This window comes from Paramisgurnus dabryanus, chromosome 15 (genome assembly GCF_030506205.2).
Source record: "Paramisgurnus dabryanus chromosome 15, PD_genome_1.1, whole genome shotgun sequence".
Lineage (NCBI taxonomy): Eukaryota > Metazoa > Chordata > Actinopteri > Cypriniformes > Cobitidae > Paramisgurnus > Paramisgurnus dabryanus.
In genome coordinates, this window is record NC_133351.1 from 31,963,069 (window position 1) to 31,989,993 (window position 26,925).

The 26,925-nt window shown below is 34.7% G+C and overlaps 3 protein-coding genes across 3 annotated transcripts; all 3 read left to right on the top strand.

Moving 5' to 3' along the window:
• Positions 1 to 2,308: 2,308 nt before the first annotated feature.
• cldn10b (claudin 10b) lies at positions 2,309 to 9,293 on the top strand. Its single transcript, XM_065293349.1, is given in 5 exon segments — positions 2,309 to 2,528; positions 5,997 to 6,158; positions 6,289 to 6,370; positions 6,479 to 6,596; positions 9,138 to 9,293. Coding segments are annotated over 5 exon segments (720 nt in total). The 3' UTR covers positions 9,276 to 9,293.
• A 1,285-nt stretch (positions 9,294 to 10,578) lies between these two features.
• On the top strand, positions 10,579 to 22,034 carry cldn10l2 (claudin 10-like 2). Its single transcript, XM_065293350.2, has 5 exons — positions 10,579 to 10,855; positions 14,471 to 14,632; positions 15,104 to 15,191; positions 17,355 to 17,450; positions 20,739 to 22,034. The coding sequence occupies exons 1-5, from the start codon at positions 10,624 to 10,626 to the stop codon at positions 20,914 to 20,916; spliced, it is 756 nt and encodes a 251-aa protein (XP_065149422.1). The 5' UTR covers positions 10,579 to 10,623; the 3' UTR covers positions 20,917 to 22,034.
• Positions 22,035 to 23,616: 1,582 nt separating this feature from the next.
• Positions 23,617 to 26,379, top strand: cldn10c (claudin 10c). The gene is made up of 5 exons (XM_065293351.2): positions 23,617 to 23,894; positions 24,458 to 24,619; positions 25,145 to 25,226; positions 25,321 to 25,428; positions 25,649 to 26,379. The coding sequence occupies exons 1-5, from the start codon at positions 23,663 to 23,665 to the stop codon at positions 25,800 to 25,802; spliced, it is 738 nt and encodes a 245-aa protein (XP_065149423.1). The 5' UTR covers positions 23,617 to 23,662; the 3' UTR covers positions 25,803 to 26,379.
• The last annotated feature ends 546 nt before the right edge of the window (positions 26,380 to 26,925 follow it).

Consider the following 26,925-nt stretch of genomic DNA (forward strand, 5'->3'; position numbering starts at 1 on the left):
TGTTAAGTACCTTAACATTCGTATCAAAGTGTATTACATATTTGTTTAAAGTCAAAACCCATGTCAAGAAGCCGCACAAGTGGCACAACGGGATAAGGAGGGTGGATAAATAGCGAGGGATACCCGATTCGTCTACCCGTATTACTGACAATTTGATCATTTAATTAATAGTCTATATTTTACGGATAACTTAAACTATTTAAAAAAAAATGTGACTGGAATAATTTGAGTAATGTTCCATTTGTTTATAACGTGTTGTCTTTCTTAACGTCGTAATGCACCTTCGCGTGAAGTGGAAAATCGATCCCTGAGTGATCGATCGCAAATAATTCAGCACCTTCACTTGGGACAGCGCCATTGTACGTCGAACTTAGAGGCAGCGTGTTAAGAAGCTTCCTAAGAGACACTTCGGGGAACACACTTAGGAACATCAACAACTTTGGTAAGATATATCTTTTTGAGTCTTCTTAGCATGCTAAGAGTGAACGTTATCGGGGAACCGGGCCCTGGTTGTTACCAGCAGCAGACAGTAAACACCCCAAAAATGAATGGTCTCTTTAGCATGTCGACTTCAAAAGTTATTCTTATTTTACTGAAGAGAGTGAAAATACATTTTTCATATAAAAGTACTTTGTTTTGTTTTGCACATAATAAATAGCCGGGGATTATGCATGCACACAACCAAAGAAAATGGACTCATTTTGTAGAGTAGATAAAAGATGGTGTAGCATTTGTGGCTATCTGTGCTATCTGAGGCAGTTCACGCTCAAGTTTTAGAGGTTAACAGAATATCTTCACCATAGTGTTAATATAATTTATTCACATATTGTTGCAGTTATATTGCGTATTTTTTTGCTAATTGCACTTAAAGTTTGTCATGAATCGCTGCTCATTATTTAGTTTATTCGTTTTTTTTTTAAAGAAATGTTTAAATGATCATGAATGTATTCAAAGTTTATAAAATTTATATTAAATAAGAGATCTGGCATTTTCTTTTTCTCCAAAAACTGTATCCAGAATTTAATTCCTTTTTTGCGCATCAACAGAATGTAGTTTGCCAAATAAGACTGAATTTAAATGATAACACAAAAGATGGTTCTGATACATGTCTTCCGATCAACAAGCAAAGTCGAAATAAAGCATTGTAAACTTCAATATAGTTTCAGTCTGATGTCGTGGCCACAAGAAGATGATTTTGTTCCTTTAACATATAGGATATTGAAGGCACAGCATCACATCACGTGATCATGACATTATGTTTGTTGTTACAATGTCAAAATAATCTTGTAGCCACGGCACATTTTCACATTCCTACAAGTTAACATGTTGTGCCATTAACATACTGTGATGTTCCCACAAATGTATATTTCGAGACCACTACATATTTTTGTGTTAAGTTTAAAATGCAGTTGCTAAGACAAAACTGTGAACCGAACAGGTCACTACGCGGTCACCGTACACATCAGATATTCTGAATGTATGTGGAAATAATGCAGAACACTTTGGTATTGAGACACCAACAAAACTAACAAACCCATGATGAATTCCCCCTAGATCTCATTAAATGAACTAAAACACTACCGACTCTTTAAATGAGTAACTACATTAACCACAGCAACGCAGGTCAATGACGTTTCTGTGAAATCATTCTCTGCGTTTTATTTTTTATTTGTTTATTTAACCTTAAAGGAATAATTGATCTGAAATTGAAGTCTGTCATCGTTTCCTCAATGAACTGTGAGATATTTAAAAGGCAATCAGGGCTAACACACCTGCCAATGACCGCTGACTTGAGAAATTTACCAGCCATAAATATTTACTGGCCATGAAACAGTTTTATCCAGACTACATCTACACGAGCTTGGTGAGTGTTCATTTTAGGCCCTGTGTGCAATGCTGTGAATCTCAAAGCGGACAGAAGAACAATGAATAAAAGCACGGTCGTTTATCAATGAGCGTTTACCAGGTCTGATGCTGCAGTGCTTTTGTCTCAATGAAATGCAATGTACTCTCATATACAATATTTGAATTTAAACATAGTATTTATTTAATAACTTGATTCTGTGATGCTGCTGTGATGTTGAGGATGAAAGGAAGATGTCTTGATGTAGATGGTAAATGAGTCTAACTTCTAGCATTATCACATTTTCTCCTGTGTCTGCTTTATTGGCGGCATTCAGAGTCAGTTTCTCCCTCCCAATGAGAATACATTAACCATCTCTTGTAGTACACCGGTTAAACCCAGACAAACCCTCGGCAGTGACGGACGGCTGAAGCTCAGCTTTGGTTGGAGAAGTTTCACAGGACAATGAGTTACATGATAAGAGAGATCCTGGCGTTCATCCTCACCACATCGGGCTGGGTGCTGGTGTCTTCAACTTTACCTACAGACTACTGGAAGGTTTCTTCAATCGATGGCACGGTTATCACCACAGCCACGTTCTGGTCTAACCTGTGGAAAACATGCGTGACTGATTCCACCGGAGTTTCCAACTGCAAAGACTTTCCTTCAATGCTAGCTCTAGACGGTGAGAGTCCTTCTCATATAGATCTACACAGTCTATCTGTCTTTCCAACAAACATAAGTAGATGTGTCCAAACATCTGTTTGCTAGTAATGTAAAGCAGTAGCTTGAGAAACATTGCAGTCATTTTATCCCAGGTTAAGGCCATTGGGAAAGCAAAATTCATATAGCAATTACATCAAATACTGTTGCACTGGTTAATCAAAGCTTGAATGAATATATAAACATACACTTGTGGAATGACATCACTTCCTGTTCCTCCTGCACTCTTATGTGTCGGATGGTTATGTTGTAAAAAAGATAAACCAACATTAAAGTGCGTGTTTGTAGCTGAGCGACCATGAGAGACCCGATGAAGTCAAATAAGATTTTAGAGGATTATTTTTTACACATTCAGACTCAATAGCAACACTAGGATCGACAGCATTGTTTTTGCATTAACATGTCATCTAGTCTTCATTATCACTGACATTTGACAGTCACTGTGAAAAACACGGCTTGGGCCATTACCGGTTTCAATGTATAGTGAGGTTTTAAAGAGTCAAGGTTTTAAAACCACTAAACTTTACTGTTACCATTTCCAAGGAGCTGTGTTTATACAACATTGATTAAATCATTAAGTCATGTCATTTATTTGATGGTTTTATTTAATATACATTACAAAGATAACCTGTCATACATGTTGTATGTTTCTTAAAAATAAAATGTAATGTGTCCAGTTAAAAGCAGACATTTGAAATAACACAATTTGGCAATACAGCAACACTGTGAAACCATGAAATGTGGTGAAACCAAGGCATTTTTGATTAGGTTAAAATCTCACACCGGCTCATGCCTACTGCAAAACTACAATATCTTGTAAGGTGACTCAAGAATGGAAAGATTAAAGAAATGATGGCGATCTTAAAGCATATAGTTTAACTCTGGAGTGTCTTGTGCACAAACTGAAACTTTATGCTTGATGATTTTGGCACATTTCATCACAGTAAGATCATTACTTCCAGGAAAGAGAACTTAACAGACCAAGACTTTTATTTAAAGTAAACACTGTTTCTCCTTCCATCATGTCAATGTTTAGCACTCATTGTTTTCAGGAACCCTTTATCTCCAGGCTGTTTTCCATCTCTCCATTGCTTCTCTGGGTTAACTAGCAAGCTAATATTTGCCCAGACAAGAGCTAGAAGAGCAATCCACCAACATATGAGTGTGAAAAGCAGAAATCAAGGACAAACAGACATTCACTTCTTTCAATTCATTTAAGTTGTGTTGCTATTTACAGAAAAGCACTGAAATACAACACATTATCAGTGAGCAAACTAAAGTTGACTGTAAAGAGAGAGAGGGAGAGAGAGAGAGAAAGAGAAAGAGAGAGAGAGAGAGAGAGAGAGAGACAGAGAGAGAGAGAGAGAGAGAGAGAGAGAGAGAGAGACAAAGTCGTTCTACAGAAGAAGTGCAAAATGATGCTGTCCTCATATATATATATACCTCATCCTAATGTGCATGTTCAAGTCTTTATGAAATGTTGCTGCTATGAGTTTTCTGTGTATGACACAATACAAACTGATTTTGACCATCTAGGAATTATCAAGAGCCCTCTGATATAGTAGCTTGTGAAGATATGGAGGCACTAGATATTTTGAAATGTATGTGATACTTACTAGGCAGGCAGTGCAATGGTTATTCGTTTGGGTTTATATGATTGTATTTATTTGATCTAGCAAATTAATACAGTTTGTTAACCTTGGAAACTGGTGGGTATGGCCAGGTTCTGAGGAAATGTAAAACTGGCTATCATCAGCATAACAATGCAAACTGATGTTGTGTTTCCTGATAATGGCTCCTAGAGGAAGCATGCATAACGAGAAAAGGATAGGGCTTAGAACTGATCCTTGTGGTACACCGTATTTAACCTGAGAATTACATGACTTTTCCTTATTTACATAAAGAAAGTGATAGAAATTGGATAATCAAGACCTAACGCCTGACTCTGATGCCTGTATTATTTTTTAGTCTATCCAGTAGAATTGTGGTCTGTGGTTTCAAAAGCTGCAATAAGGTCCAATAATTCAAGATGTAATTGGATGCTAGCAGGAGGTTAGTTGTAAATCAGTGCTGTTTTTGTGCCATTGTGTTTACATTTAATGATGTTTACGTTATACAATGTCTTAGACATTATCTCCCACGTGTAGCTAGATAGGAAGGCCACTTCACTCTCCAGTTTGATAGATGGCACTATTTGAAACTTAATTCAGTTTTTTCTATTTCAGCAGCAACAACTTAGACAAATGGCTTTTATGGCCCTAAATTAAAGCGGAGATTGTGCTGCCATCAAATGTACTAACTCCATATAAAAATGTAAGCTTTTAACTGCTACAGTACGCGTCATCAAATCACCGGAAGAAAAATGCACGACTACATATTCTAAACGTTCTGAATGGGGGCGAGTGTTGAGGCAAGATGATTGACAGTAAATGATATCGTTCTTTGATTGACAGCTGCACAGGATGAGCTAACCTTAGCTTGCTTTGCTCGTGTTCACAATAATAACATGGTAATAACTTTCTATGTAGTATGTTTACCGTAGTTACACAAAACAAGCAACAACTAAACCAAATTATGATTGAGATATTTTGACCATTTTACATTAGGCTACCTAAGTCCGCGGGAAAACTGGGCTGAAAAACAGTACTCGAAGTCTTCTTGACGAAAGTGCTGGCTGCATATTCTAATTTTCGAGTAATCTGTAAACTGAGGGTTGCGTTGAGGTAAACAATAAAAACTAACTCCCGGTGGCCTGAATTTTTTTTCCTTACATCCACATACTGCACAGGTTTCAGTCATCTTTTATCAAGGGTTTGGTGATTTCCCCTTCAGAGATGGTAAAAGCGGCGTTACTCTTTGGTTTGGTTCATCTGCCGGCTAACTTTTAGTTGACTTGAGTTGATTTGAGAGCAGGTTGAGCGGTAAAAGAAGCTATGAATGAATCTATACATTAAAAAATGAATAAAATGAATGTATACAATTAAAGATCGGATGCCAAACCTCTCTTCACACAACTGTGATCCATGATCGCCGTCTCATCTCGTCTTCAGAAAAAACAAATACATTTTCATTTTTAGCAAGATATTTGTTCCACAGAGGTCACTTTTGCCACTAACCAAACTGATAAACAAACACAGGTGTGTTACTGTGATGATGCGAGTGCATCCGATGAAAACGTCTAGGACTTTATACAGTGTGCATTGCTGCAAAGCAGGTTTACAGAGCACATAGCAGTAAAGACATGAGACGTATGAAATATGTGCAATAAAATGTTAAGACATTGGTTTGACATTCACTCATTGTTTTCTGATGACCAGTGATGATGTTGAGCTTCAGACCAGAAAAGAGTAAGATGTGAAGTAAACACATTGACCAGACCAGTAGAGTAGATGTAGAGTAAGATAAATTGACTAACTGAATCTCTTTTCAGGTTATATCCAGGTGTGCCGAGGATTAATGATAGCTTCTGTTTGTCTTGGGTTTTTTGGATCTATATTTGCTCTGATTGGCATGAAATGCACAAAAATCGGAGGACTTGATCAAACTAAAGCCAGAATTGTTTGCTTTGCTGGTCTCAACTTTGTTGTTACTGGTAGGTTTTCACTATATTACATTATAGCATCTCTTTGTCCATATACTGTAAAGAAAACAGTTACTTGAAAAATCTAAATAAACCATTTTACAATATCATCTAAATGTAATCTACTGTATTGTTCTGACAGGACTGTGCTCTCTGAGCGCCTGCTCGCTCTACGCTCACAGAATTACATCTGAGTTTTTCGACCCGATGTTTGTCGCACAAAAGTATGATGTTTTGTTGTCTAACTACACTATTGGTTTTACACAATTTGCTATAAGGTTAGTGTGTAATGATTGAGAGGTTGAGGTAAGGAATGTTTTGTTTTTCCTCAGGTATGAATTGGGAGCAGCGTTGTTCATTGGCTGGGCAGGATCTTGTCTGTGTATTTTAGGAGGACTGATTTTCTGCCTGTCATTGTCTGAAGTGATGGACAAAAGGTAAAAGCCAAATATATCCAACAAGGAGGTCGCAATTTCAGTCTTTTAAAATGGTCTGGTTTGGGTTTTTAAACTGATCAGAATGACAGTTTTTTCATACTGGACTTCCAAACTAGTGTTTCATGATAAACTTTTAGCAATAATGCAGCTGTATGTGTTATTACACATCATATAAACATCAACAATGTGCCACGGTTTCCTAGTTCACAAAACAGAAACAGAGATTTTGAAATAGTGAATTTCTGTGAGGTTAAGAGTTCATCGGAAATAGATTCTAAAGCAGCATTCCAAGGCATGAAGGCGCGTCCAAATATTGTTTGTAATACATTTATACTGTTTTTTTTTTGTCCATTTATGCAATAAATACCTGTGACTGTACTTTTACTTACGTATTGTGTTTTGGTTGTAAACTGATTGGGTTTAGGGTATTGGTGGTGTGCTCCAAAATGTCTTTAAGACCATAAATGTTTATAAAACCATTTTCTAAATTTAAAAATTCAAAAATGAAATGCATAATCTGACATATAAAGCAAAGACCTTAAAATCTAACCACACTTTGCATAAACTGCTGACTGCTAAAGGGAACTGATCGCTTTTCACTGTATGATGCTTGGATTCAAAGCTTACTCTACAGTGTTCATCACTTTTAATGTTCATTACTTTTTTTAGTTTATAATAATTACACCATAATAAAGAATGTTTGAACTATTTGGTTATATTGGTAAAGTGGTTATTTTTAAACTGTATCTCTACATTATGAACACATTTATAGGCTAGTGCCAGTCAGGTCCGATTTCTAAGCTTCCTAATATTGTTTAGGAGTCCACAACAACAGGTTTAAATCCCTGCAAGGTCAAAAAACACAGTCATTTTCTCAAAACATAAATTTAATACTACCCCCTGTCTCAGAGATCCTTAGAGTTTGAAAACCAACATTAATACACATCATTAATCCAAATAATAAAAAAACATGACACAAACATTTTTACACTCATGTAAGTAAGCTAACCCGGCCACAGCTAAACAGTAAACAGTAACTGCAACAAGTGTTAGCCAATTACTAGCGCAACTTTCTGACAAGACATAACAGAAAACTAGACATTCACAACACTCGGGGGGAAATAAACACATAATGTAAAAATACAGGTAGTTGCATGTTGTTTAAAATTAATTGGGTACTGAACCATCTTTGATGGCCAAACGTTTAGCAAATCCCGCCTTTAAAAAGTATTTTAAAGGCGCTCTAAGGGAATCTGTGTGACGTCACTTCTTGTTGACGTTCGAAGTGTTGTTACACAAAACGGAGCGTAGCTAACTCCTCCCCTCCCTTCCGTGCTTTCTGAAAGAGTCATTAACACGCCCAACCCTCACTCCCAAATCCTTCTTGTCATTTATTGGCTGGAACACGTTTGTTATGTTTCGTGGTGGTAGGTTTGACCACTTTGTTTTTGTTGCAGTTTGGGCTGTCTACAGCGTTTTTTTACAGTGTGTTCAGGGGACAGGCAGCTAGCAGATAGTGAGGAGATGTTTACTGTATGAAACAAAAAATGTTTTATGGTCTAAAACGCGTGAATTTGCTTAGAGCACCTTAACCACTAATTCTTCACATCTTTATCCTTTCGTAGAGAAAACAACACATACATGCCTTTACAGCTGAAACAGTTTCTTCTCGACATGATGTTAACACACTAACTAGTGGAAGTGTCTGTGGGCAGGCTAGAGTTTTCTTTTCTCACGGCAAGACTGTAGGCGGAGATTATGTAAAGTATTGCCTTCATACGTAGATAAACAACAGGCTGAAGATTCAAAAATAATATGACTCGAAAACGCGGTTCAGAGTCGACTTCCTACTTTAGAACCCAATAACTTTATTTATCGTGCACTACTTTGCACATCATTTTTATTGATGGATAGTTACATTAAACACTGTCATCTGTCTGGCACATGAATATTTTCAATAACATGTCAATCCACATCAGCATCCATCAAGAGAACAAACAGGCAGAATAAAGAAACTTTATATGTTAACAAAAATTAATTAATGTTATGTTTTTGGTATCTCTTGTGTCTGTTTATAGCTTTTTAAGCTATAAGGTTTTGTGAAAAATTGTTACGGTATGCAAATGTAAGTTTCATTAAAAAAATTCATGATACTATGGTATGGTGACCTCAGTGTGATGTATTATTGTATTATATTAAACAATACAGTAGGTGGTGCTATAAGTAGGACTATAGAGTAGCACAGCTCATGATTCTGCATAGCACTTATATGACTAAAGGTTGATTCAACATTGGTGCTACAGTATATAGCATTTAAAGTGATTCCCCCTATGATCACGGGCCAATGAAGCACTTTTTAGTCAAGTTTAGTCGAGAGAGACAATGACACCACCTGTTAAAGCTTTAAACTGAATACAGTCAACATTCAACACAAACTTTATCATCTAGTCTTTATGAATTTGTTTTTATACAGTAGATAAGACTCAGATTGATTTGATGTTTTCCTCTCTTTCTTTCCTTTCTCTCTATTAGCAGTTCTTCCCATCATTCAGACAGAAAAGTGTTTATCAGGACTGGAGCTTCTGTAAGATCTTCTCATGGTGTTACACAGAGTCAATCATCGCACAACAGACGACTTTCACCAGAATACAACAACACTTCAAAACAATTTGACAAAAATATTTATGTATAACAAACACTTCTCACAGATGACGCAGTGACAAATCTAACTTTATATGTTGTGAATCACATGTAAATCATGTGCTTTTAATTAAAGGTTTTGGACAGAACTATAATTTGTATTTAAACTAATAATAACAACAATGTTTTATTTATTAACATTAGTTAATGCAATATGAACTACATTCATTCATATATCTGACAAATACAGTGAGAAATATATTTTATTATTTACATTTATTAGTCTTTGTTAATGGTACAGTAGGTTATTCAAACACAACTGCTATATTACTAAAATAATTACCAGAATTAACATTTGATTTAAAGAATGAACTAGTAAAGGTTGAAATAAGCCTTAGCTATAAAACTAATACATTCTGTAAAACTATTGTTTATTGTAAGTTTTTTTGTAACAAATGTAGTTAACTAATTAATGCTACACTCTAAAAAATAAGTACTTTGCTGCCTTAAAGTTTTTTGTTAAATCAACTCAGATTTACAAGTCATATCAACAGAGATGAGTTGTCACAAATTATAAAATATAGTTGAGAAAAGTCAACTTAGTTTTATAAGTTATAACAACTCGCCTGTAGTTATAACAACTCATCTCTAGTCAAGATAAATAATAGTAAGTTGAAATGAATTGTAAATCCAAGTTGATTCAACAAAAATTTTTAAGGCAGCAAAGTATTTTTTTTTATTCTTCTGAGTTATTTTTAACCCAATGTTGGGTAAATATTGGACAGAACACCTGTTAACCTATGTTGAGTTGTTTCAATGCAATGCTGGGTTATTTCAACTCATGGTTGGGTTAACAACAACCCAGCATAGGTTTATTTATAACCCAACATGTGCTCTGTCCAATATTTATCCAGCATTGGGTTAAAAATAACCCAGTAGAGTTTCGATATAATGTCATGATGATAGGCCTACTGTATCCTTCTATCAAATAAAAGAAGAAAATAAAAAAAGATATTGCACATTTCTACAATTTTGATACAGATTTTCTGAATAAATGTTGTAACAGTAAGATTAAAATAAAAAAATAAAATAAAAAAATATTGTTACATTTATCAAAATGTTTTTCCGTTTTGTTTTCAACAGCTTCAGTCTTTCTCTCTAATATGAGCCTTTACTTTTTCATTACAGTTTTATAATATTATCATTAATGCACATTTTAAAGACATGCAGTTTCTTTCTTCTGTAGGAGATATAAGTAACTAAAGATTATGACTTCATAATATTTATAGTAAACAGTAGGGATGATGTGTGTTAGGACACATCCCTCAGGACATTACTGTAGTGTGTGAGTGCTTCAGCGAGTGTTTAACTGAAGAATGATCACACACTAAAAACTGGAAATGAGAAAAAGTCTGATACAAGTGTTTGGATTCTTGATTTCAACTCTTGGTTGGGTTTTCATCAGCTGCACAACAGCCATGGACTACTGGAAAGTCATTTATGTAGGGGGGAAAGGGGGCAACTGGATGATCAAAGCATCGTGGTACTGGTCAAACCTGTGGAGAGATTGTGTGACAGACACTACATCTGTTACCAGCTGCAGAGATTATGATATCCTCTGGGCGGTCACACGTAAGTCTTTTTTCATCTCATCATACACACAGATTTGAATATACACTCACCGGACACTTTATTATAAGTACACCTGTTTAATTGCCTGTTATCACAAATTTCTGATCATTAAATCACTTGGCAGCAAATCAATGCACTTGCATGATGTTTAAACCAAGCAACGAAATGGGGAAGAACGAGGATTTAAGTGACTTTGTATTTGGCATGGTTGTTGGTGCCAGATGGACTGGTCTGAGTATTTCAAAAACAGCTGATCTACACTGTCAGAAATAAAGGTACAAAACTGTACCTTTTCTGTCACTGGGGCTGTACCCTAAGTTTGGTACCTTTAAAGCAATACAAAACAGAATACAATTTTTGGTAGATTACCGTACCTACCTACATTGTTAGAAAAAAGTCAAAATATGTACCCTAGCTGTCAGTGGGGCAGCACCCTTTTAAAAAGGTAATTGTATGGACCATAAGGTACAGATATGTAAACATTTAGTACCAATATGTACCTTTGAGATACTAATATGTATTTTTGAGGTACTAATAAGCTCTCTTTGGTCCCAGTTCGTACTTCTGAGGTACTAAAATGAAATCCTTAGGTGCAAAGCTGTACTTTTTGAAAGGGTACAGCCCCAGTGACAGAAAAGGTACAGTTTTGTACCTTTATTTCTGAGAGTGTACTGGGATTTTCATGCACAACCATCTCTAGGGTTTAATGGTCCGAAAAAGAGAAAATATCCAGTGGGTGGCGGTTGTGTGGATGAAAATACCTAATTTATAAGCTTGGAACAGGAAACTAAGGCTACAATTCACACCGGCTCACCAAAATTGGACAATTTAAGATTGGAAAAACATTGCCTGATCTGATAAGTCTTACTTTCAGCTGCAGGGTCAGAATTTGGTGTAAACAACATGAAAGCATGGACGCTGCTGCTGGTGGTGTAATGGTGTGAGGGATCTGAAGGCAAAATGGGTCCAACCCGGTGTTGTGTCGAACTCAGTTCACCATATGTTTCCCTTCAGTGTAGTGTTTTTATAGCGTTTTAATCACGTTACATTTAGAAAGATTAAAGATTTGAACTGGTTATACTAAAAGGCAATAATATCATGTAATCTATAATACAATGTATTAAATATTTCATACATTTGATAGTTTTCTATTAGGGTATTTATTTTAAAATATAGCCTGTCTTTTTCTTTTTTTTCCTTTACTGGTTGTTTTAAAAATGTAATGTTTGCATACATAATAAATATATATTATACATATAATATGATTCATACTGTAAAAATAATTTACTTACCATTAAGAACAATACAGATACATTACAGAAATGCACACATATACATCTCAGTAGCCATTAAAACTTTAATATATAAATAATAAAACCTATAACGTGATAAAAACGCTATAAAAACACTACACTGAAGGGAAAAATAGGGGGAACATAGGGGGAACAGACTTCGACACAACACCGGTACTAGCAAGGGGTACCTAATAAAGTGGCCACTGAGTGTAATGCAAATCATGTCTTTTAATATTTAAAAGAGAATGATTAAGAATAATGAAGGGTGAGGAGGATTTATACATGCGTCAGATTGAGGCCTCCTCACTCCTTGCACCCATGCATCCTCAACTCAAGTCCATTTTATTGATCATTTTAATAGATAACCCATACATCTATTATTAAATGGAGTTTAACAATCATGTTATTTTTCTCTTTCTCCTAGACAATTTTCAGAATAGCAAAATACCCCTTTAACTGCCAGCTCAACCAAACGGTTGAGCACATTTTGAGTCCCTATATTTTATTGAGAGGAGTACCTAACTTAACTCAAGCTGATTGAGCCATCTCTACTATTTGTGTAAGATATGTTTTGCCAAAAAAATCCACTAGATATCAATGTGTCAATCAACAGCACTTGTCACAACACATCTTGTTATGTGGATTTTAGAAAGAAAAAAATCACTTCTGTTATATGAACTGTTCTTGTTGAAATTTTGCAAGGAAACCATATTTTTTTGACATATTACACTGTAAGAGCCCTAACTTTACAAAATTATGTTACTTGGTGCCATGAAAAAACTTTCGTATGTTTTGAATAATTTTTCAAAAACATGCTCAACCAAACGGTTGATTTGTCACTTAATGGAAAAAGTAGAAAAGCTAGGGTAATGTTTTCAGATCATCCATTTCTGCAGTCAGAGTGTATCTTTGCTATGAAATATACATTTCTGATCATTCACAGCTATGAATATGACACAGCTATTGTTATTTCTTATTTTATATATTGAGATCATTTCTTAAGTATGTATTTTTGCCACTTCTGGATATTTTTTTGAAATAACTATAATGAATTCATATAATTAATGTATGGAAATCATAATTACTGATTAAATAATCAATAATTATTTCTTAAATGATGTTTTAAATTGTTTGAAGGATTGTTTGCAACGTTGGCTTACTCTAAACAGCATTGCTGGTTTACAAAGAAATGTTAAAGGGGCCATGTCACAAGACTTTTTTAAGATCTCAAATAAATCTTTGGTGTCCCCAGAGCACATATGTGATGTTTTAGCTCAAAATATCAAATAAATAATTTATTATAGCATGTTAAAATTGCCACTTTGTAGGTTTGAGCAAAAATGTGCAGTTTTGGGTGTGTCCTTTAAAATGCAAATGAACGGATGAAGTGCAAACACCGATCACAATGATGGTGGTTTGTTGAAATTGAAACTTAGTTGTGCTGTGAATTATTTTCTCTGTCTCTCCCTCTCTGGATTAAAACACTGGAAATGGCAGTGCTATGGTTGGAAAGTGCAAATTAAGGGGTGATATTATTATAATAAGGGCTCCTTCTGACATCACAAGGGGAGCCAAATTTCAATTACCTATTTTTTCACATGCTTACAGAGAATGGTTTACAAAAACTAAGTTACTGGGTTGATCTTTCTCACATTTTCTAGGTTGATAGAAGCACTGGGGTCCCAATCATAGCACTTAAACATGGAAAATCTCAGATTTTCATGCCATGACCCCTTTAATTTATCTAAAAAAAGACAAAAAAAATTATGTTGCACTACCAAACTTGACAGTGTGTTTCTTAAATCATAAAATACTAAAATGCCATTGTATTACTATCTTTGGCCTTCTTTTATTTTAGGTTTTAAATGCAGAAAGTCCTTATTTTTGTTACTTTTGGTCATTTTTATTGCAAAAAACATGAAAACATGTCATGTCCTGCGTTAAAATGAAAACCTGAAATATTTGAATATGTTATACTTCAATAAATAAAAAAGATTTAATATACAAAACCATTTTATTTTGATTATGTTTGTAAAAAATTAGTATTATAGTTCATATTTTCTATTTTCCATAGTATGTGTTTGAATTCCTTTAAGTGACATATCAACCGTTTGGTAGAGGCCGATTTTTAAAAAATGATGGGATGTGTTGAAAAAAAATACATTGATTGTGTTAAGTGGTGACATAAGGAGATAAGAAATGCAAACAAAAAAATTTTCAAATGCCCTTTTCTTGGTGTGGCAGTTAAAGGGATACTGAATCGCACATCACAATTCATGTGAGAGATTGGATTTAATGATGGTTGTGTTGTTGTGTTCAGCATATGTTCAGGGTGTGCGAGGTCTGCTGATGATCGGCATGACTTTGGGCTTTGTAGCCGCTGTTCTTTGCTTCATTGGGATGGACTGTACTTACATTGGTGGAAGGGAAAAAGCCAAAGATAAAACTTTACTGGTTGGAGCAATGTTTCATTTAGTTGGAGGTAAGCAGAGTCATCATTTGTGTTGTTGTTCTGAATATTAGCACAGCTGGTTTGCCACAAATAATAACGACTGACACATTAAAGCAAAGTTATGGTCATCTTAAAACTTTATTGTTTGAAGAATCATCTGTTTCTAATACATTTACACAATACTGTGAAAAATTTAAAGTGGCATTAAAACAGGTATTATGTACAGCAGGGCTATTCAAAACTTACCCTGGAGGGCCAAGCACTGCAGAGTTTAGCTCCAACCCTGATCAAACACACCTGAGAAAGCTAATCAAGTTCTTCATGATCACTAAACAATCCCAGGTGGTTAAGTTTGAATGGGGACGGAGCTAAACTCTGTAGTGCTCCGGCCCTCCAGAGTAAGATTTGAATAGCCCTGATGTACATTATCTTTATAACATGCAGATAACAGAGTATTTATAAATAAATGTTAGACATTTTCTGAAGTTTCTATTTCCGTAGGTTTATCAGCTTGTGCAGCGTACTGTTTATATACAAGCAAAGTCATCAGTGTTGCGTTTGCCCCAACTGCTGACAGAAGTATTATCAGGTAAATACTCTTCAACATTATTACATCATCAATATGTCATCACTGTAAGGGTTGGGTAACCTAGACCGTCTTCACACTGTCAGTCCAAATCCATTTTTGGTGCATATCCGATTTGATAGACTCACTGTCCACATTGTTTATCACAACTGTTTAGATACAATCTGTGCGTTCTGTAGCGTTCTGCCGTTTTCCGGTTATCTGCTGTTTCTATGGCAATTGCGGCACACCGGCACAACAATCTGCCTCAACATCTGACGTGTTTACGTTTTACGTGATGCGATAGCATGACGTAACCAAAAAGCTACCAAACCACCTCTGGATGTAGACTGAAACAGATTCGAAAAACACGGATTTCATGTGGTTTTTGGTCGTTCACACGTTCTAAATGTGATTGGATTCCAATCGGCTATGCACCGATATTGGATTTGGACTGGAAGTGTGAACAAGGTGAACAGACGGCACTGAATAACAGACAGGGTATATATATACAGATAAAACTAAATAAGGTACAGATAAATTGGATAACCAAACTAATGAGGAACAGGTGAGACCAAGGAAACAGAGGAGGGGCTATTAAACAAGACGAATTGAAACACAACAAACTAGAAGAACTGGGACAATTAAATTTTTGCATTGAATCAATAACAACATAGTCCCTTTAGAGAAGATCATTTCTGATAACAAGCAAAAAAAAATAACCAGTGAATAACCATTCATATCATAGCTAAAGTATATTAACCATTTCACTGAGCTGGTGTTAATGTGTAAAATGAATGTATACAATGTTAACTACAAACCTCTCTTTACACAGTGATCCCTGTCACTATCTCCCCTCATCTTTAGATCATCTAATTTTTATTTTTCACAGGATATTTGTTTGAGAGATTAGTTTAGTCACTAGCCAGACCGATAAACAAACACACACACACTGAAAGTTAACTTGGGGCCAAGTGTGTGTCTGACGAAAGTGTCTATCTACACACACTCTTAGAACAAATGTGTTAAAAACAGAGGTGTAAAATACTTAAGTATTTTAGTTACTTTTTCCAAACATCTGTGCTTTATCAGAGTGTTTATCTTGGGAAAAAATTACTTTTCTTTACTAAAAAATGTTCACTACATTCTAAAGCATAAACTCATACTGTGTATTCATTATATATTGCATATTAAAATTGATTTAATACCTAATTACATAAAAATTTTGTACTTTTACTTTCTTGAGTAAAAGTACGATTTTTTTTTTTTACTTAAGTAAAAGTACAAAAAATTACTAGATGTTTAATGTACTTAAATATTAAATATTAAATATAAACCAAAAACTTGAAATTAAGAAATGTAGTGGAGTAAAAATTATGATAAAATGTTTTGGAATGTATGTTTTCCAAAGAAAAACACTAATAAAATACGAATAATTGAAAATGTACTTTTATGTAGAAAGTAAAAATACTTAAGTCCTATACAACTCTGGTTAAAAACAACACATTAGTGTTGATTCTGGGACAACACACAACTGCGTTGTCCCAGAATCCACCCATCTCTGTGTTATTATTGAAACAACACATTTTGTGTTACTTTTAACACAACATGTGTTATATTTTAACACAAAATCAACACAAAATGACACATAATGTGTTTAAAGCTTACCGCACAATGATGTGTAAAAAATTAACACATCCTTTCTAAGAGTGCACAGTGATTTCATATAGTTCAGAAGTAAAAATAAAGCAAGTATCAGTTTTTATTGACACATAAATATAAGTTGTCCTTATATGCATTTGAAGTGAAAAACATCCCATTCATGCTTTAGACGGTGTGTGTTTTTTCAAATTTTATCTCAGGTTTAGCCACAGACAGGATTTTTGTCCTGTGTAGACTTAACGTAAAAACACAATGTAAAATATTTTGAAACAAATGGCATATTTGTTGTCAACACATGTAACACTCATGTAATTTAAACCCTAAACAGTTTAGACGGTGACTCATGTTGTACTGGTATTGCTCCTAATAAATCAACTATAAACATGCCTGACACGTACAGTTTGTGTAAAAGAGATTTCTGCTCTTATCTGAATGAATTAGTATTGTAGTATTATTGTCATGTTATGTTAGATCAGTTCACTTTCTTTCTTTCTTTCTTTCTTTGTATTGTATTATTCTCTGTAGGTATGGAATTGGAACGCCAATACTTCTTGGATTTGTTGGAAGTTTCTTCACAATTCTTGGATCTATTTTGTATGCTGTGACAGTCATATCAAAAAGGTACAATACAGTAGTAGTTACATTTGTTTAAAGAAAACAAAAACATTTGAAATTTGCCAGAAGTGTTGTCAAAGGTATAATTCAGCCAAAAATGAATATCCTCTCATCATTTCCTCATGTTGTTTTAAACCTGTACGAGTTGCTTTATTTTGTTAAACACACACAAAAAATAAAGATATTTTGATAAATGATATTAAGCCATTGAATTCCATAGTATTTGTTTTTCTGGCAACACTTTACTTGAAGGAGTGTTCATAAGACTGACATGACACATTCATAATCATGACATGACACGGGCTATGAACATGAAGGAGATTTTATGCACGTTAATGACAACTGTTATTAAGTGTCATTTGTTCAATTATGTCATTTTTAATGCAAAGATGACATTTTTTGAGATGTCTTTCTTATGACAACTTGAAATGAACCAATACATCATAATTTGTCATAAATCTGTTATAAACATGACATAGCAGAATAATTATCAAACTTAAGAAACTACCTATAGCTTTATGGGTTAACATTACATTAAACTGTCATTTAAGTCATTAAGTGTTAATAGTCTGTCAAATAGTTTTATAACAGCATCATGAATGTTTTTCTTGACCTCAACTACAGTGGAACAAATTGAACTTGCCATTTAAATATCAATAAGTGTTAATAATATGTCAAATCATTTTAAATACCTTAATAAAATGCAACAGACATGTTAACACTTAATGACATTTTAATTGCAAATTATATTTGTACCACTGTACTTGAGGTCAAGAAAAATATTCATGACACTGTTATAGAACTATTATGACAGAGTATTAACACTTAATGAAATAATATTTGTATGACTGGTAAAGAGTGGTCAGTTATGTTGTCTTGGTAATGTTGTCATGACAAGTTATGATGTATTGGTTTATGTCAAGTTGTCATAACAAAGACATCTGACACAATGTCATCTTTGCATACAATATGACATAATTGAGCATATGACACATAATGACAGTTGTCAGAAACGTGCATAAAATCTCCTTCATGTTCATGCATGTCATGATTATGAAGGTGTCATGTCAGGCTTATGAACACCCCTTCAAATACAGTGATACCTTTTTTCTACTACTACTACTACAGAAGCCAATGGATACCATTGACTGTGTTTCTTCTTTTAAGGGCCATTTTCATGTAAAATGAAAAGTCTAGTTTATTAGGACTCCTGTTATTTAATTGACTATTTAATTGTTTTTGTAAGATATGTTTGTAAAACTACTTGAAGGTCCTAATATAAGGCCTAGTCCTGGATTAACCTAAACCGTGTCTGGGAAACCACCCTTAGTGTGTATATAAAATCCATACACAGGGTGTTTGTGTACTATATATACAATAACTATTTCAGTGTTAATTATAAACACCTGCTGTTTACAAACACAATCACTGAAGAAAAGATTCAGAACAAGACAGTGATTAGTTTTACCTTAAGCTGGGCACTTCTAAAGAAGCCAAAATGATATTGTTTGCTTGTTGATGCTTATACTACCATGATGTGATCATAGGTGTGTTTGGTCATTTTTAGACATCATTTTGCACTCTTAACCCCAGCAGTGTCATGATGATTTCTGTGAAATCTTCAATGATTCAGTGTTGATTGTTGACACTCGAGTGTGGATTATTAACACTGCTTTTTTAACACTAGAGGTTTTGCTGTGTAACAGATGTGTTTAAAGAACATGATCTCACAAAGTTCCGTGGGATAGTCACAGAATTTCTTGCTAATTTTTCCGTGGCATTTTCACCGATTGGTTACTCAACTGCTTTTTCCTATTTTCAAACCATTGTCGCTTCGGTTTAGGGTTAGATTTGGTGTTTGCGTTAATATTTCACTTTAAGTTTATGCTCTTTTTTTCTGATGTATTCTTTTATATTTTCTAAACTTAAATCAATTGTCGCCTACTCCTAGCGTTGGGGTTAGAGTTAGGTTTGGGTAGGGATGTCATTTTATGTAACTCTAACCTTAAACCGAAGAAAATATTCAATTAAATTCTATTCAATTTTATTTATATAGCGCTTTCACAATTGTTAATTGTTGCAAAGCAGCTTTACATGAGTAGATGTAGAGGAGAACACTGAAAATCAATAGATAATATAAGAAGTAGAATATAGCGTCTAAGGATAAACCGTACAAGCGAGCGTATTAAAAACGTAACGTATACAGTAAAGTGCTAAGTTAAGCCAAAGTTGACTGACTCTCCCGGGGACGAAAAAAACCCCTAGGAGAAAACCCGGTGGGAAAAACTCCTAGAAGGACAAAAACCCTTGGGAGAAATTAATATATATTTACATATATAGACACGGTAGGGATAGGAAGTGGGTAAGCGGATTAAACTGGTTCAGCTGGTGGTCGTTTGTCGTGCATCGACTGGGTATCACGTTGAAGGACAGCCAGTAGATCAGTGGTGCGATGACCTTCACAGCAGCAGGAACTGGGTCTGTTTGTCTCATTGTCCTCGGGGTCAAGGACGAGACAGGGAGACAAAAACAGAATTCTATTAGCGTAGGGGCCGTTCGCATGTAATGCAAGTGTCATACATTATAGTGGTTTAAGTCAGCTCGGTTCCAGACAGGCTAACTATTGCGGCAATAGTATATTACCCATATGAGGTATGTGAGTGCTTTGTTCTAGACAAAATAACTACTGCGGGAAAAGTAGATCAAAATAGAACAAAACAGTTGAATAACCAATCTGTGAGAATGCTACGGGAAAATGAGCAAATGACTATGACTATATGCCACGGAAATTTGTGAGATCAGGTTGGTTTAAAGAGGTTCCTACAAGTTCTATATATCACTGCGCCCTTAGCAACCACACATATCGGTTTGTTGTTTTTATTTGAGCTTTCATGCATATTACACATTGGAACACATTTTTGTTCACGGTCAGGGACTATTTTTTTCTAGCGGAAGGAATGCTTTTTATTGATTTAACTTCATGAAAGTTGCACTAATATTTTTTTCCTTTAATATTGTGTGGTAAACATAAAAGCAATAAGGTACTTGAGGCAAGTGCTGTAACATTACTTATTCACGATTCAGCACAGCCTCTCGTATCTTATTGTTTACATAATTTATTTGTAAGTAACATTTTATTCTAGAACACTGTGTAATATTAGTAATAGGCATGTTAATAAACATCAAGATCAAGTGAATATGTGTACCTTAATATAAAGTCTTACCAGTATTTTTCAAGTAGTGAAGATGAATGTGTGCCAAATGAAATGTTCTCATTGTAAATGTTTTTCGTAGGATGCCGTCTGCATTTACACAAAGATCAATGACTGGCCATAAGTCAAGTAAAAGACTGTACTCCAGTGTCCATTACACACCGCCAAGAGATCTCAGCCGATACAGCGCCTCACACATCTCCAAGATTTCAAACGGGAAAAATGGAGAGAAAATATCTGCCAAAGACACTTTTGTATGAACTTTTCACATTTTTACTTAATTTAAACAATAAATCTAATTCATTTAACACATTTACTGTGCAGGCTCATTGCTTGTAACAACCATATGCAATGTCATCATCATCGTCATCATCATCATGACAACAACAACATACAACACTTTAAACAATGGATGGGTTTAATTTATGGGTTATGGGGCAGTTGTAGGCTAGTGGTTAAAGGGTTGGGCTTGTAACCAGAGATTTGCCTTTTTGAGTCTCACGGCTGGCAGGTTGCGACTGAGTCACCTTTGAGCACCTTTGGAGTTTAGGCTGCATCTACAGTAAGAATGAAAAGTTGTCAACACTAAATCCTAACTTTATCTTTTTCCAGTATGGATATGATTTTATTTTCTGTCTGTATCTTAATAAAGAGAGTGAAAAATAAATGCAGCGGCCTATAAGACTTTACTGTACATATATGTAAATAAAATGACTGACAATACAGAGTTTATAATGTTGAGCGAGGTTGTCTATAGACAGTAGAAACAGACTTTAGATCTGTTGAGGAATATTTCACCTATAATTATTGAGTTTAAGTGAACCCCAGAGCAGTGTTTCATGCGGTGATATGGACGATACACATATACTGTACTGCCTTGCTTCATTAAGTTTTAAACCACAACAGATCAGTGCTGTAAAATCTCACTGCTGTCACGTCATGACAAATACTTTTTCCAAACACTTTTTTATCAAAGTGATCAACAAATAAATATAGTGAGGCTTTAATATGAAAAGTGCTGTTAATGGGATAACCTGCTTTATTATGAAATTATAATTTATTATAAATGTTAGGACGTAACATTTATTACTCATACATTTATAATAGTCAAATCATATTTATATCCATGGTAATACTTATACTGAATAATTCTATTAATTGTTTATTGTACTGTGTTAAGTAAAATCACACTGTTATGTATTATTGATTGTCTTCTCAGTACTTTTCCAGTCAGCTCTTAGTTACCTCCTGTGACAGTTTGTCCCCACAAGCCAACCTCTAATGATCAACCACTAACATCTTAAGATGGGGATACAAATAACTTTCTTTTTGATTGGTTGTTTGATATCTTTTTGATTATACACAGTTTAAACTCCTCATCTGTATAAATGAACCTCTATGACAATAAAGACTTTGCACTTCAGAGTCTTTGTCATTCTTGCTCCCTGGATGCAGTTTCTGTACTCCACTGACCGACTGCAATTGATCCTTTAAGAAGAACTTTATTTTAACAATTATATGATGAAAATATCAAAACACACATGCGCGCGCGCACACACACACACACACACACACACACACGCACGTGCGGCCGGGTAATTATCACGTTGGGGGGACCAATTGTCCCCACAAAGATAGGAATACCAGTATTTTTGTGACCTTGTGGGGACATTTTGATGTCCCCATGAGGAAACAAGCTAATAAATCAAACAGAATGATGTTTCTTGAAAATCTAAGTATCAGACAGTTTCCTGTGATGGTTGGGGTTAGGGAATGGGGCAGGTAAGGGGAATAGAATATACAGTTTGTACAGAATAAAATGCATTACGTCTATGGAATGTCCCCAAAAAACATGGAAACCAGAATGTGCGCACGCACACACACACACACACACACACACACACACACACACACACACACACACACACACACAAAATGATTGTTCTTCATGATAGATTAGTAGTCTTTATACTCCACTACAACTGTGCCAACATGTCCAATAAATTAGGTGAATGAATGACTCATATAAAAAAAGATTTATTATTAAAGAATAAACAATAGAATGAGCATAACATAAGGTTTTATTATTAGAAATACATAGGTGAAGATTTTTCATGAGCCTGTTTTGATATTATTTAAAATTCTTTTTATATTTGATCGTAAATTATTTAGATTGTGATCAGTTTTTACATTAAAACCGCATACGTATAGGCACACATTATTATTTATTTAGTTTGGTGAGTTTGTGAAATGAGCAGTGGGCTTGTCTAGATGAAATCCTGTTATTTCCGAAAAGTAATATTATTACGTAAATGCATGTAACTGTTGGCAAATAACCATAGACCAGGGGTGCCCAAGCTCGGTACTGCAGAGTTTAGCTCCTAATTTAATTAAACCCAAAGTAGCTAAGTAGCATACAAGAAACTTCCAGACAGGTGTGCTGAGGTACTCTGGGAATGTATATGTTAAAAACAACAAAGTGTTAGTTTTGGGACAACACACTAAATGTGTTGTCCCAAAATACACACATCTCTGTGTTATTATTGGAACAACACAAATTATGTTACAGTAGTTTTACGACAACTTGGGTTGTCACTTTTATTTATTTTAACACAAAATCAACACAAAATGACACATGATGTGTAAGCATAACACAAAAAATGTGTAAAAAAATGAACACATCCTTTCTTAGAGCAGGACACCGGGCCTCCATGTTTGGGCACCCCTGATTTAGAAGAATAAAAGAGAAATGTCATGAGACCAAACCATAAAACCCTAAACCCATAACCCTACCACACAACTCAATTCAAATCAACGAATGATATAAACAGATATGATATTTAAAAGCATCTGTAGTTCTGCTGGTTCTCAGCTGTATGTACATCATAAACACACATCACTGATGACACCACAAACATTGTTTTCTCCTCCCAGTGAGTCAATGACATTTGAAGGAAGGTTTGTATTTCAGCTGTCTCCAGATCAGACTCACTACATCATAACAACATGAATAAAAGAACAACTGTGATGTACATTGAAATCGGCTGTTTTATAGTCTGTGTCAGCGGATGGATCTTGGTTTGTTCCACAATGCCAACTGAATACTGGACTTACTCAGAAGTGAAGAGTTTGGTTCTCACGTCGTCACATTATTTCTCTAATCTCTGGAAAGACTGTCTCTCAGACTCTACAGGCGTGTCAGACTGTAAAGAGTTTCCATCTATGCTGGCTTTGCAAAGTAAGTATGAATAATCAATCGCTTTAGCTATGTTTTGAACTAAGCTCATTACTGCTTATGTATTTTGCTTATTGACTTTGGTATTATTGATTTTTTGCAGAAGTTAAGTTTGGTCCACAAATGCCATTTGTTTATATTGTTGTCGCTGAATCTAATTCTGGCATGGTGGCTTAAGACTTTTGCACAGTACTGTATATATATATATATATATATATATATATATATATATATATATATATATATATATATATATATATATATATATATATATATATATATATATATACATATATATATAATATTGGGCCGATGGGTTCCCCCAAATTCCCCAACACTATTGGGTTAAAAACAAACAACCTAGCATTTTTTAGAGTTCATAGCATAAAGTTTAATCTAATATCTAACTTAATGATTTATTCATTATTTATACAACATTTCTATACAGTTATTTTAATGCAACATGCCATGGTAAGTGTGATGACTTTTGTTAAATAGTCAATAATAAAGAAACATATTTGACAAATGGGATTGCTATTACAATCATCATCTTTTGTTTTTTACAGCATACATTCACCTGTGTCGATCTCTCATCATTATCTGTATAATTTTGGGATTTTTTGGAGCTGTTCTTGCTCTGGTCGGGATGAAATGCACAAAACTTGGAGGATCTGTTAGTTTAAATGCCAAAATCACCCTCTCTGCAGGAATCAACTACTTAGTATCAGGTAAATTGTTCATAATTCTATTAAGGGTGGCAAATGAGAGGCAGAAATTGTCAAAATGTTTGTTTTCTTTTAATTAAAGTATAGTTATCCATTTAACATTTGTTTAATATGCTATATCCATTAAAATTGAAGCTATATATATCTATATTCACAATATAACAACTTCATTTGTGATAAATATTTTATATTGTTGTAATTACAATCCATGATACCTCTCTGAGGTATAGCAGGAACTTGCATATTTTGTTACAAATGCAATCTCTGAAACTCATAAAAAATAGGTATTTTAAATCAAAAAATTTAATTATTAATAGTGCATTAATTGTGTTTATCCAACAGAATACAAACTTGGAAACATTAATTTATTAATAAGTGTATTTTAACTGTTGTAAAGTAGGGTGATACCACTTGCCACCCCAATTGAAGAATATCCCAAATACTCAAACTTCAGCAGTATTCCTGAGTATTGTCGTGAAGTGTTTTGTATTGAATGTCTGTGACTACTGCATTCTGTTTCTGCTTCAGGTCTCTCTGCTATGTTTGCTTACAGCTGGTATGGAAACAAAGTTATATCCGAGTTTATGGACCCCAATTACAAAGCAAAAAAGTGAATGCGTGTTTCTATCACTTACTTAATCTGATGAAATGAAAGTAATCTTTGAACTTGATATTGAAACAGAGCGTCTCTGATCCTGATATAGGTTTGAACTTGGAGCGGCTCTGTTTGTAGGATGGGGCGGATCGGCTCTCCTCGTCACTGGAGGACTTGTCTACATCATCTCTGCATGGAATGAAGCCTGCCAATCCAGGTATCCATCCATATAAACTATTTACCGTGTTTAATCACTTGACAGGAAAATCATAAAATAGGAACGGATGCAGGAAAATGAAGTCAAAAAGGCAGTGCAGAGCTGAATCATGCACACACGCGCGCACACACACACACAAAATGTTTTCAATCCTAGCTGCTAACAGTTACTTTCACTCCCAAAATTCAACTTATTTTTATGACTATGACATTTATTTCAGTTCGCCACAAGATACGTCATATTATTATCATTCTTCTGAACGAACCCAAACACCATACATGACTGGTTCACCTTCACCTGGACCTCTGAAAGAAGATGACAAACTCACGGCATTGAAAGGAAAAGCATTCCACAGCATGGCTGCATATGTTTAATACTTCATCTGTCAAAGTATAATGTCATTAGTAAGTTTTCATCAAATTTTTACAATAACACATTTTAGACACAATATTATTGTGTGACAGTCTACACTGAGTGTTATGAAATTATCCAATAATAAAGATCCTGATCATTGTGTTTTTCAAACTTTCTTCGGACAATGTTGAATCTGTGTTTAGTTTTTTAAGTGTTTGTGTAAATGAATAAATATCATTTATATTAATGTGTATGTGTGTGTGTTTCTTTGGGCTAGAGTTGCTCATGTCAGTTCTTGTCTTATAGACAAACGACAAACACGTCTGACTAACATTTGTACTTTTCAGTTCTTTTACAGTTGTGATGGCGGTCATGGCCTAATAATGGGTAGAGAGTTGGGCTTTTAACTCAAAGCGTTTAATGAAGAGGTCACATACTTAAAGTCGCCATGAAACAGAAGTAGCGATTGTCTTGTTTTTCCTGTGGTGACGTATATCGGCTTTTGAAATGAAATAAGGCAAGGCTGGACTTGAATTCGTCCATTGAGATCTGACCATATCACCGGAAGTAAAGAGAGATCGTTTCGATGAGGGGAGAGGATTTGCGTTTATGATTTAGGATTTTGAGGGCACATGAATTTAAAAAAATAATGAAGCGCACAGATAAATCATTTGTAAAAAAAAAAACCCACACTATTCCAAAACAAATGAATTTTTTTCAATTTCATTGCGACTTTAACAATCATATCACTTTCACTTTAGAAGACATTTGCAATGCAGGCTGGTGAAAGTTGGTCAAACTTAAAATGTAGTAACCCTCCTGTTTCAGCCCCCACCAAATGTTTCCTTTTGTTTATAAGAAGATGATGTAAGCTGTTGCTTAGGGTCATTCTCCTGTAACAAAAAAAACCCACACTTGGTGGAGATAAAGCACTACATAATACTAGTGATAATGGCAAGACAGAAGCATTTAATGCTTATTCTGCGTCTGGTGTGAACGCACCATTATGGTCCTTGGGGTACCAGGGGCCTCATTTATAAATTACTGCATAGAAAACATCCTAAATTTGATCTCACGAGCATTATCAAAAGCGTGCACATGTAATTCATAAACCGAATTTGCGCATAGAAAAAGCATGTAAAT

Coding starts and splice junctions, on each gene's coding strand:
- cldn10c (XM_065293351.2), top strand. CDS start 23,663: ATGAATAAAAGAACAACTGTGATGTACATTGAAATCGGCTGTTTTATA. Junction 23,895..24,457: donor ATCTATGCTGGCTTTGCAAA/GTAAGTATGAAT, acceptor TGTTTTTTACAG/CATACATTCACCTGTGTCGA. Junction 25,429..25,648: donor AATGAAGCCTGCCAATCCAG/GTATCCATCCAT, acceptor CATTTATTTCAG/TTCGCCACAAGATACGTCAT.
- cldn10l2 (XM_065293350.2), top strand. CDS start 10,624: ATGAGAAAAAGTCTGATACAAGTGTTTGGATTCTTGATTTCAACTCTT. Junction 10,856..14,470: donor TATCCTCTGGGCGGTCACAC/GTAAGTCTTTTT, acceptor TGTTGTGTTCAG/CATATGTTCAGGGTGTGCGA. Junction 17,451..20,738: donor GTGACAGTCATATCAAAAAG/GTACAATACAGT, acceptor TGTTTTTCGTAG/GATGCCGTCTGCATTTACAC.